The following is a 13,215-nucleotide window of genomic DNA, read 5'->3' on the forward strand; positions in this document are numbered from 1 at the left end:
TGTTAGATAACATTCTTACAGTGTCTCTTTCATAATGGTTTTTACCAGAAGTAGTCATCAGGATTTGTAAAGGAATGTATTTTGAGACCCTTATTTGCAGTGGTAACTGTTTTATTCCATGAGTAGTTTCTTTTATTTCAGAAGAATTGCTAGAACTCTGACAAAGTCAGAATAATGTAATTTTTTCCTGAGAATATATAGCACTGCATTTACAACATTCAGTAGTGATAAGGAAGGAATAAGTAGTCTTCTTCCTAGAATTCCCTCAGTCTTTTGGTATTAATGTTGATGCAGCTCTTCACCTGACACTCAGGTCTTTCATAAAAATACTGCAAGTCACATATGGATTTGGCTTAAACTGCTGCATTAAGGTTCAGCTCCAGGCTCAGCCACCTAAAATTAGGTGTCCACTTTTAAATGTCTGCATTCACTTTAGTATTCTGAGCTTCCATTATAGCCGTGGAGGTCTAGCAACAGAGCCCAAAGTGGTTCATTTCAGACCATTATCTCCTTAGTATTCTGTAACAGAACTGCATTATGTAGTGGCTCCTGTACTACGGTACTGAAGCGTGAGGTTTAGATGATACACCAATAACTATATTATCACAAGTTGATGTTTCTTGAGGGAGAAGAAGGGAATGCTATAATACTTTTTCCTTTTATGTTTTGCAGAGTCATTTGTTGTCTCAAATAGAGAACTTTGTGATGAAGAGAAAGAACTGGTACATTTCCCAGTATGTGAAGGTACCTCCCAACCTGAGCCTTCGTGTTCTGATGTCAGAATAGCAGCAGATAAGAACTACAGAAGTAAAGCATCTCAGGAAAGTGCTCTGAAAAAGATGCATGAGGAAGAACATCATCAGCAAATGTCAATTTTGCAACTGCAGTTAATCCAAATGAATGAAGTTCATGTGGCAAAAATACAGCAAATAGAAAGAGAATGTGAGATGGCTGAAGAAGAACACAGGATAAAAATGGAAGTCCTAAATAAAAAGAAAATGTATTGGGAGAGAAAACTGCAGACCATCACAAAAGAATGGCCTGTATCATCCTTTAACAGACCCTTTCCTAATTCACCGTAGACCATAAAGGGGCAGAGAGTCAGTCTGAGCACATTTATGAGTAACGTGCACTGGAAAGAGGGTTTTTTAATGTGAATGTACAGTAATGGGATAGGTGCCTGGCTTATAGTGAACACACTTTGACTCTTAATGTTTAGGGTAACAGTGGTAGAGTTCACCAAGGGGAAAACTGTATTGTTCATTTGTAGGTAGTTCTGATTTTATTTAACTCTCAGACATGCACAGTGTTCTAAAATGTGAACATATTTTCCTCTCTCAGAATACCCTAACATCCTTTTGAAATTTAAGGTACTCTGGGTATTCTTACATTGGGTGTTCTTAGGAAAACTTTACAGCTTTAAACATCAAGTTATAGTGTTTATTTCTATCTCCTCCTATCTACCATTTCCCAAATGAAGGCAAGGGTTGGAGTTGCTCTCTGAAATTGAGACAAAAGGTGATTGATAGGTATTGGTTGGATTGTTATGCTGGGACTTAGGAAAAAAACCTCGTTTCTAGTTAATATAGTTCATAACTTATTCTTCATAGAAGATGTGATAATGAAGGAAGTAGCAAAAGGACCACTGTAGTAAGTGAGCCCTTTGCTTATGAAGAATTATATTTTCCAGCTGGCTGGCTGATTGAGAGAATGATTGTGAACTGGTCCTCCAGTAGTTTGATCCTTGACCCTTAAGGAGTTGGAAAGAAGGTGACTTCTTCCTCAAAAGCCATTGTGCTTGTCCTTTCTTTTCCAGGCCCATCCTGTATTCAAGTAGAATACTGAAATATGAGGGTCACATGCTGCTGCCAGTGCTATGTGCTGTTCACCTGGAGTCATTCTGAGCGGAAGAGCTTTTTAACAATTCATAAAGTTCTTAAAATGTCATGAGCCAGCCAGTCCATTGGCAAAGTCTCCCTCTATTTCCCTTTGCAATACTTGATAGCATAGCAGCTAGCCTGAGTATTTCGACCTCTCCCTAGCTAGAAGAAAAGACTAAGACTCTCTTTTCCTTCATGTAGGGTGGGAAGCAGTTCAAGGGAATCATTCCCATCTTGGACCACTGTTCTGTTTTGTTCTGTCCTGTGTGTTACAGTGGTGTGTTTCTTGCTTTTGCTGTCAGTGAGGGGTGACAGACATGATTTGTATGAAAGCATTCACATGAAGGTCCCCACAGAGGTGATGGGGGAGGGAGGGAGGTGGTCCAGAATAGTAGATGGTAAGAAAGCACAAATAAAGATAATCCTTCCCCAGGCAATTATTTAGTCTAGGGGGACAAGGGTTAAGAAAATGTGAAATACAGAACTCCGCAAAGATTCGTAAGAACTTCTGATGTGTGAAAAGCTGTTTTACAGGGAGGGGTATAACTGTCATTTGAAGCAGTGAGAAAAATGAGCAAAATCATACACTTCCGTTGAAAAAACTGAGTATCCTATTATTCAATAAAGTGTTTTCAGATCGTGATTTGTGAGGGCTAGTCCATACAGTGAGCAACATACTCAGATTGAGTATGTTATAAAACTACATTCCCAGTCACACTCCTATCTCTTCCTTGGATGTTCCTTCTGGTGGAGTGAGTTTATTTTGGTTTTGTTTTGGGGTTTTTTTGTATGTTTCTTTTTCTTGAACTGGTTTTCCTGCTGGTGATTCATCTTTGCGAGCGCTGCCATTATCAACCACAGTACTCACTGTGGTTAACGCTGTGGTACGTGCATTGCTCCCTTCAACATGCTAACACCAGTAGTCGCAATGGGAGTGATTTAGTACAACTTATATGACAGAGAAAAAAAAATTGCAGAGCTGCTGCAAGATGAAAAAAATAGGCCATGTATGAAATCTGAGGATAGATCTTTTTGACAACAAACTCAGTTTTCTTATAAATTGGCTGTATGAAGGAAGCACAGGACTTCCAGAGAAGGATATCGTTATGGACACTATTTTTCTGCTGAATGGAAACACTATTGGAAGGTATAATAACAGCAGAGACAAAAGAAATAAGTAAACAGGAGCAAGGACCTTTTTATTCTGAGGTTGCATTCTGTGGTCTGAAAGATGAGTCAGTTATTTGAGTGGTTATGACGATTGTTCAGGCACTATCCAGAAAAAAGAATAGGAAAGACATTTGTCTTACCCAGTGATGGGATTCCTTCCACACTGCCTCTAAGTGAAAGTAATTTGAAACTATGATATTGAAACCATGTATGTTAAAGGTGTCAAAAGGTGATGAATGGAGACAATTTCAGCACTGTGAAGAGAGCAAGAACAGAGAGACAATCGAGGTCTAGATAGCCCTGTGAGAAGGTATGAAGTAGTCCAGGGAGAATCTCATAATTTTGACTCCTGAAAGTTATACCATTGCTCATGAAATATTGTTTTATTTTTATATTAAAAAATAATTTAAAATATGCATGTTTTCAGACTGTACTAAGTAGGCAATGCCTTGCATTTTGGTATATATTCTTATTCTGAGACCAAAAGTTACAGTTCTTTGGCTGAACAATAGACCCTTTTAATTTAGCTTCTATTTAAAAGAAAGAAGATTACAGGAGAAAAATTAGAAAGAGCCAACATGAAGGTATGAAAGAAAGAATGATCAGTACCTGCACAGAGGAAGAATGGGAATGTCACACCTAACACAAATGTTAGAAGATGCTTTTGTGGTACAGGTAATAGATGGCTTACTGGTGACACAGGCTTTTACTTTCCCATCTGTGGTTAACTGTTGATTGCTGTACGGTTGGGCGATAGACACAGAAAAATGTAAAAGATCAACAAGATCAAGTAATTGTCTCCCTGCCAGCCTTTGGCTTCCCCATCTAAAGGCTTTATAAAGCTATTGGTGTGGTGGAGTTTAAATGACTCGAGAAATGTGGCTTTTTTTTTTTTTTTTTTCAGTTACTTTCTCTGGTGTTAGGGTTTATCTTCTCTTTTGTTTGACTTTTCCTATATGTAATATAGCCATCTCAGACAATATGTCTATTTGTTCCTCTCCCTTTTTTCTAGATTATATCATTCAAATACTTTCACATAATTGTGTTTTCCTGTTAACCATTTGGCCAAGCTATATAGGCATTTTCCCAAGGTTTTTCCATCGATAAAATACAGCAGTATTTTAAAAAGAACATGCCTGTTCTTCTCTGGATTTGTTATACAAGTTGTTGGCAAGAATGAACTTAAAATATAGACTGGTCAAAATGATCCCTGCTTAACTCCATAAGAAAAAATACCAGACATGGATTGGCCATTGTTCTCAGCTTCTGTGTTCTTATGAAGAGAAACTATGACCTTCTAGGCAAGGTGTGGTAATTTCCCTTATGCTCCCCAAAATGACACAAGCCTGGCTCCAAGTGCTGTCTCTCCTTGGAGACCATCTAACTTGTTATGTGATATAACCTTTTTTATTTGTTGATTTTTTTTCTCCTGTATTCCTTCCTTATGTCTGTGTTGCCTTTCAGTTTTTTTAACTAGCAATATGAGCAGGGGATTTCATCCAGAGCTATGTGTTTAGCTCTTTCCTTTCTCTTGCCCAGATTGCCTGTATCACAACATTTGAGCATGAAATGGGTGCTCCGCAGTCATCATCTTCCCCTTCCACAGAAAGCATGGTCTTTCCTGCACAGCTGCCCATACATTCTGGATTCTGCGCACAGTCTAGGAAAGAGAGGATTTTGAAGAGAGGTTAGTATAGAGAAAGGGCTGTATAGGGAAGAGCACTTTCTCCATTCCAGGTCCATGTAATTCTGGGAGAACAGTTTGCGACTACAAAGTCATTCATCTTTCTAGGTAGTAGAAGAGTCTCAGTGGAAGATTTTCACAGATATTTCCTCAAATTGAGGCTCTTACTGTGATAAAGAAATAACCCAGCCTGCCATCTATTATACTACATCTTTGGACACCAAGGCTGCTCTATCACAGGAGCAAGGGATCTTGCTGCTGGCCACAAATCGTTTCTGTGATGCTCCTTCCTACACCGCAGAGGTGTGTTTAGCTAGGGCTGAAAGACACAGCCCACCTGGCCAGCCGCTGCTCAGAGAAGCACTCCTTGTGTGTGGCTGTGCTCAGCTCGGACCGCAGGGCTGAAATAGTCCCCTTGCAGTCCTGTGACCAGAGAAAGGAAGGGTGGCTTGGGGCTACCCTTTTCTGAGTTATACCACATCTAGTGCAGCTGAGGATGTTGCCCTGGATTTTGTTTACTGATTCTGTATCTTTGTTTCCAATACCTAATTTTAGCAGTCTCCCAAGGATTTCTATGATCACATAAGTGTTTTTCAAAGATCTTTTGCAGATTTTTTTGTTTTGTGCGTGGGTTTTTTTTTTTTTCTGGTTATAGTTACAGTGGCTTTTACAATGTGTCCTCTTCCTTCTTCCTCACTTGCGTTATAATGCTTCCAATTTCATTCTGGATCTCTATGGTCACAGTCTGTACAACCCCATATCTGTGCAGTATCATATATTCAGGTATTTTTCTCACATTGACATTGAAACAATAAACCTCTACACTTTTATATATTGTTACTTTGGGGGTAGGGAAATTATATGTAAATGTTAAAATAACATTTAATTGTATCTTTTTCCAGGCAAGTAAAGTCCCTCACAAGTAGTCCTGTGATTTCATATTTTAAGCTAGCTTGTTCCAAGCTATTTTTGTAAGACCATTGCATCTTAGTGGTTTTAACAAGATAATTGCCTGTCTTTTTGCATTATTTTTCTGTTTCTTCTTAAAACAGCTGACTGTAAACTCACACATCATCACTCTTCCTGAACTTTGTCTCTAGTTAGATATTCAAAAACGTTTCTGTGCAAATTGAGTACTAATGTGTACTAAAATTAATACATTTAGGCTAATAAAATAAACTATGTAACAAGATGATAGGATAGTATGCAGCAACTGTTAATATCATTTAAAAAACATTACAGAGGTCAGCTCTGTACGTTTGATAAAAAGAAAGAAAACAATTTGTTGCCATCTAGAAGAAGAGGATAATAATATCTTTCTACAGTGAAAGCAAGCAGTGATCTCTGTTTCCATATCACAGATTAACTTTTGTGCTGCTCAATTACAAGGGACTTTCTTCTTAGATATCTTTTAATTTTTTTTAAACTTTTATTCTCTTACATGTAAAGAAGGTGCACATAGAAATGTGGGCAGATTTCTGGGCCTAAAACAAGAGCAATAAAGCAGAAAAGTACTAGCTGTGACTTTGAACATTTTACTATTCTGGTGGTGAAGGGATTAGGCGTCCCACAACATCATCAGTCATGTTAATAACACTGAACAAATTAAAAACTTGCAAAGGTTAAAAAAAAAAGGGCTGATATGGTTTTCAGAGTGAGTCAGAAGTGAAGACAGCTCTTAGCTGTCCCAAGAGGTGACACTGTCACGTATGTCAAACAATTCCTCTGTATGGTTTTCACCTTCCCTGATTACTCTTTCCTTTGAGGCCTTGGACACCTCTATCATACCGTTCGCAGCTCCAAGTGCCTGACAATAGAAAAAGTAACCACGTCAAGTAGGAATCCTGCCAGAGGTATTAGACCTCACTCTTGACTAAACTGAAACTGGACAATTTTCTGAGACTGCATTATCCAGACACACATGATATACACCGCAGAAAGGCACGTGAAATCCATCCAGCACGTAGTCTACCAAATGGCATAGGCTATACAGCAAGGAAAAGGAAAAGGTTGTCTATGCATGGCTGTGGGTTATAAAACTGTTATATTAATGAGGGCTTGTGGATGCATCTCACTGGATGGTCAACCTCTTTAACAGTAAGAATCAAGAAGTATTTTTGCCAGATCTTCTAATTCATCCTAGTCTAGATTTCCCAATCTGTCAAAACAGCCACAGGACAAAGAAAAAAACGGGGGGTGGGGAAAAAGTCAAAATAGCTAGAAACAATCTGTTGTCTTCTTGATGAAGAGCTGGCTAGATAAAAAGCTACACTATATATATACATTTAGGAAATAATTCTCTAAGGTAACAGAAATAAAGCAAGATAGATTTTTAGACCTTTCCTATTTAATTTATGTGGAGTTTTTTTAAATGTTGACTGAGATTGTTTGTTTTCCTTTTGTTATTCAGTCCAGCTGCAGAATAGTTGTGTGCTTCAGTTTCTGACCAAATGTTAGAGCACCTCATTAATCAAATTTGTTTGGCAAGAGAGTAGAAGTAGGTTTGTATTCAGCACAACTTGAGATTGATTGTATTCCACAGGGCTTCAGATATTTCTTCTCAGATATAAGAGGCTGTTCTTGGACAGCCCTGAATCTGAAACTGGCATTATACACCAATTTAGTAGTAATCTATTATTTATATGGCACTAACGAGGTGACACATAAACTGCTCAAGTTCTGTCCATTATTTGGTCATGTACAAATCCCTTCCATTTTCTTAGAATTATGCCCTGAAATTATGTACTAAGCCACAAATGGACCAGCTGAATCATCCGTATAAATTCCTGCCATGCATTCTGTATCACAGTATAATGCAGGGAAAAAAAAAACTCCTGCTTCTGTTTAATTGTGGAGTTTTGAAATTTTGACCTGTTACGCTCACTGAAACTTTGTTAAAAATTGTTTTGTTCTATTAGACACCTATGTGTTCCCACAGAACCATCAACCCAATGAACCACATGGCTTTATAACTTTTGAATACCAGGCCTATGGACTGTACGAAGTCTGAACTGACACACACATGATAAATTCCATTTATCTGAAAAAGATCTTGTAAATGCTTTCACATACTGAGACTCTGAAAAGCACAAATTAGGGAGGTGACTGGATGGATTTGGTATTTAAACCAGGGCAGAAATTCTGGCAGGCTGGGAGCTATCAGTGCTGACCTAATAGAGAGGTTCAGCCTCTGCTTATGGAACAATAATGTCCAATCTAAATACTGCCTTACCTCCAACTTTCTGTCTAAAATGAGGTGTAATGAGAAGTCCTTGCCAAATAAAACAACATTAGTTTTCAAAATGCACTTGTTTTGCTTTCAATTACCGGCTTTCATGAGGGCTCTGAAGCTAGACTGGGCTTTGTGTTGCACTCCGCTGGTGGCTGATAACATTTGAAGAAGATTTTGTCCTGTTCCTCTTGAATGCCATACTCCTACTTGGATGCACTTAGCCATGCAGTGGTGCTAGTCGGACTGTGGCGAGGGGCTCACGTTCTCAAGTTGTCTGGTGCTGACTCCCTGCATCTTTTCCAATTACCAAATCAGTGGTGGTGGATGAATTTGAACAAAAAATGAGGGTCCTTGGCCATCAGGAACAACCATCATTTCTAACTGTGTCACTGAGGTGCCTTGTCACACCAGTGACAAATTTAGAGGTATAATCAATAAACAATCGTAATGGTACTTTGTCTCAGCCAAATACAACACTGTCTTCTGGGGTAAATCTTGCTTTTATTCCTCTTGTGGACTGATAAATTAATTGCTTTCTTCCAGCTTATGCTTCCACAATCCTGCTGAAGCAAATACATTTCTCTACATGTTGCCGTGGGCTTGACAGATAAGCGTAGGTCTCTGCTCTCATTCTGGTCCAAATGCCACAGCTACAGATGCTGCTTCTATAAATCCAGCATGAGGGCACTGTCAGGGAGACAGGCTGGGACAATCATGCATGGGAAAAGACTGGCTTAAACTTAAGCCCTTCTCTTACACACAGCATAGACATAAGTGGCTCAAGACCCACAGCACAACAAACTCAGGCCCACATCCTGTCACAACTTAAAACCCAAGTATGGACATAGTAACAGCAGCGGGTTACTTTGGTGATCTGTAAAAACAGCTGGTAAGCAATTGATTTTTTAAATTGTTATATATTAAAATCCTTCAAGTCATGGGACAGGTTAAAATTATGCCCTGTCAGTGTTCAACTACCAAGAGCAATAAATTAACACAGTTGCAGTCTGACAGATTCAGTTTTCTGTTAGGATTTGGTTAACTGGTATGGTTAATAAATCACACAGGCATGCTCTCACCTTTCTTACTTGTAAAATCTTTGCTACTTCCATCACATTCATTGTTATTCTTAACTAAAATAAAGCCAACGACGTTAATCCATCCCCAGTTAGATATATACATGAATTCAACCAAATGAACAACATATTAAATATTTTTCTAATATTTTGTATTATCAGCTATATGTGGGCTTTTGTGTTTATTTATACTTTCCACTTTTTTTTTTTTTTGAAGAGTCTAAGGATAAATAACGAGAGATCTGATCTTCATCCTCTCAAGATGCAGATGTCCTGACATTTTAGATCAGTACCAGAAAAATGTTCTGATAATCCATAAATGCAAATGCAGAGATATTCCAGTCTGTCCTACTTCCCAGGGAACTCGAAGGCATAGCCCTAATCATACCTTTCCTTTTGTGGTTGTGCTTCTGAACTTCCAGTCACGAGATGTACAAGCTGTTTTACCACCAACTGGCATCCAGCAGTGCTAGTGTAGACAGGGCCTGTTTTTCAGAGGTGCTGACGTGCTGTCTTCAGCAGGGGTCATGGCAAATCAGGACCTCTGGGCAAAATGGGCTGTAGAAATCATGGATTGGATTTTCAACAAAGCATGTTAGTTACATTTTCAGATCCCATCAGTTTCCAGAGAGCACTGAAGCCCCACTTCCCCTGGGCATCATCTGGAATTTCCAACCTATGTGACTATGAGGAAAAAAAAAGTAGTTTTGGCTTCTCAAAAGCAATCACATAATGGTTTTCTTTAACATTTTTTCTTCCCGTGATTTTTGAGTGGCTTGTATTGCTAAGTGAGTAAGAACCATTTTCCAAAAATTCATGCAGTTTAACAGAAATATTTTTACAATACCCAGGAATCAAAAATGCTTAAGAGACAATTCATTTCCAAATGTGTTATTGCCATCTCTGCTAGTACTACCATCTTGTGATGATGTATCATATTGGCCATGTTTTGAGAAGTCTTATCAGCCAGGTTTTGAGAAGTCTTATCTTTCCAAGGAGAAAAAGTAACTTTTACTTTAATTTGGCAATGACTCAGGGTGTTATTCAAGATTGTTTTATGAGGTTTTCTCTCCACCATTACTTTTTCTTATCCTGCAGAATCTTCCCCTATTTTGCATGTATATTCCACCAGCACTGGAATTGCACCTGAATTCCTTTGGTCAAGGAGACTGCAAGGATCCCCTGAAAACCTCTGAAAGTGGTAATCTTTCCATGTGTGTTCAGGGGGCTCAGGGTCACTGCAGTCTAAATGCAGAGGCACTGGAAATTGGACCTCTAAAATATTGCCAGCGCAAGAGCTTGAGAATCTCAAGGAGAAATGAATCTAGGCACTCTTTGTCATTTTTGTGTAAGTGGTCAAATAATTAGGAAACCACTCTTTCTTTACACTGTGTTGTATTTGTTATGTGACATTAGATTCTGTTGTATTTTAACAATATATAAAATTACGTTGTGCTGTGTTTGTGCTTATAGTCAGTAAGCATCTAAAATGAAACTAGCACTTAAGTACTGGGCTATTTGTCATAAGATACTTGAAAATATATACACTTCTTCTGATACTAAATATTTTAATGGAGTATTAGATGGTATCTCTTGTGGGTTTTGCCTTCTATTAGCAAGATTTTCTGGGTTGTGCTTTTTAAATTGCTTTAAAAACTATACAATATTTAAGATTCCCTTTTTAGCCAAATGGTAGCCACTAGGCTAATCTGATTTTCCTAGCATGGTATCAGCCTCAGACATCTCACCTGTTGTAAAATGTTGGTCTAGTATTTTAGTGTCTCAAACACCACCAAGGCTGGTTCTGCCATGCACAGAAATAGCTTCTGAAATTTCACCTTTAAACAATTTTTTTTTTGTTACTGTTGTTTTTGATTGATAAATAATGCCCACATTATAGTTTGAATCTCTAAGGAGGTCACAGTAGGTCCAGGTCCTTAGAAATGTGAGGAATGGGGTTTTCATTATCTTTATTGTGTAGCTAATTTTCATAGCAAATTCTTTGGTTTTCCTACAGAAATAGTGACTAAAAGGAGACAAAAGTAGGGTCCTAAAATGTATACTTTCTAATGGTTGGGCATGTATGAAATGCAACAAAAAGTACCATTGGAAGAAGAGATTCAGTAATTGTCTAAATGAGGGAAATCTACTGTATGTCTGAAACTCACAGCATATGTAATAATGATGACTAACTGTACATTTTAGTGCCTTGTTTCTTGTAAAATGCTTAATCATAAATTACTAAACATAAATAATTAAGAATTTCTGAGAAAAATTTATCTAAATATTGTTAATAGAAACTGTATATTCACAGAAAAGTCAATAAATCATCAACTATTGTTACACATTAATTAGATAAGACTCTTTCAGAGTTGTTTTTAAAGTCAATTAATTTACACACAACTGTGTTATTTCTGTCTTTTAAGCTAAACCCCACTCAACTACATGGAACAAAGAAACTTTCTCAGTTGCACTGTCAAATTTTGTGAGAGAAAGTGCTATTTGTGAGGCCTGTTGTAGGTATTGCTCACAGAATTTGTAGGTATTATTCACAGAATTTGTATTTTGATTAAATGGTGATAGTCATAGGTTCCTCTGAAATGTTCATCCTGTAGGTCTACTGAGTAGATCAGGTTTGAACCTGAGATAATCACTAGCAGTTTGCTTCTGGGCAGCTTGTGTCAGGCACTGATGAGCAATAAAAATAATTGGGTTCCTATTAAGAGCATCTTAACAATATCAGTTCAAAGCCTACATAGAAATCCAGGAAACTAAGCCATGCTGTGACACACTCAAGAAAGTGAATGTCTGTCCCACTCATAAGCAGCGAGATGAACAGTGGAATGTGAAAACCCAGAAGGCTGAGTGTTTAGAAGCAAGCACAATGAGTGGATAAGGACAACCTGAACTTTCTCTAGGATTTTCTGTGCAGAACGGATGTGCTGAAGGCCACATTGGTAGGGGACAGTTTCCCAATGGTGCCTCATCTATGCCACATGTAGAACTTTGTGGTGAGTATTACGATGTCCAGAGGAAATGGGACAAGACCTTAGAAACCGTTGGATTCGTGTACATAAGACCATGCAAAAGCCATGCTGGATCAGGCCACAGCTCCATCTAATCCACTACCCTGCCTACAAAAGAGACCAACAGCATCTGCCCAGCAAAAAATAAAAACAAAAGTGAGTGTACAATATTTTCATAGCATGCACTGCTTCATGAGGCAGATACTCCATGAGACCGTAGTGGAATCTTTGCATACAATGACCTTTAATGAATTTTTCTTGTATAAATCTGTCCAAGATCTTTCTGAACCTATGTAAGCTATCAGTAACCATGTGTTCCACACCTGAAATATATGTAGAGTGAAGAAATACCTTCCTTTATTTGCTCTGAAGCCAATTTCTGCTATTTTAGCTTGCTGCTCTGTCTGTGTAGAACCTTGAGTTAGAAAATCATAGGTCTTAAGACTGGTTCAAATCATATATGGGTTAGAATAGCTCATTCAGTCATTTTCTCTTATATCAACACAAGGGGTTTTTCTAACTGATACAGAAAAATACCATCAAATCTCTTCCAGTACATTTGATCAGAAGACAGCAAACACTTTCATGAAATCTGAAAGAAAAAAGAAAGGGTAGCATAACTACATACAAAAGTAGGGACGGAACTTCACTTTTATACTTTTCAAGCAGCCACTCTTCACTTAAAAACAAGGTTGCTCCTTTTCTTTGTTAACTGATTTTCAATAGCAAAGAATAGTTTCACTGAGTTAAAAAACCTTTGTGCTAGATGACTGCTTTTGGTCAGCAGGCTGTTCCTCAAATCATTTCGTCTTCCTGAAGACTTCCAGAATGTGATCACAGGACAGCAGAAGACAGGTTTGTGCACCTGAAGGCTTCTGTCTACAACCTTCATCTTACCACTGTTGATTCCTGAACAGAAGTAGCCAGGTTTGTGGCTGATTACACCATCAAACTCAGCAGTTTCTCCTTGTAACTGAATCTGCAAGATTCAGCATTTTATGCCATAATCTGGTTGGTTTTGTTATGTTTTGTTTTGTTTTTTCAGCTAATTTGAGTGCTCCTTCTAAAAGGTAAAGCCATGAATTGAAGGATCTTATATGACAAATTATTATAGACCTGAATGGCTCCCCATAGTGGCAGTCACTAC

At 38.1% G+C, this 13,215-nt stretch overlaps 1 protein-coding gene across 4 annotated transcripts in view; it reads left to right on the forward strand.

Moving 5' to 3' along the window:
• The window catches only part of MSANTD3 (Myb/SANT DNA binding domain containing 3), a 15,646-nt gene extending 7,609 nt beyond the window's left edge, over positions 1-8,037 (forward strand). For all 4 annotated transcript variants that reach the window (XM_074823889.1, XM_074823879.1, XM_074823869.1 and 1 more), the window contains one exon: positions 673-8,037. In XM_074823889.1, the coding sequence (XP_074679990.1) occupies positions 673-1,082 (410 nt within the window). In that variant the 3' untranslated portion in view covers positions 1,083-8,037. The remainder of the gene's footprint in view (positions 1-672) is intronic.
• The last annotated feature ends 5,178 nt before the right edge of the window (positions 8,038-13,215 follow it).

This window comes from Strix aluco, chromosome 1, assembly GCF_031877795.1.
Source record: "Strix aluco isolate bStrAlu1 chromosome 1, bStrAlu1.hap1, whole genome shotgun sequence".
NCBI classification, from domain to species: domain Eukaryota; kingdom Metazoa; phylum Chordata; class Aves; order Strigiformes; family Strigidae; genus Strix; species Strix aluco.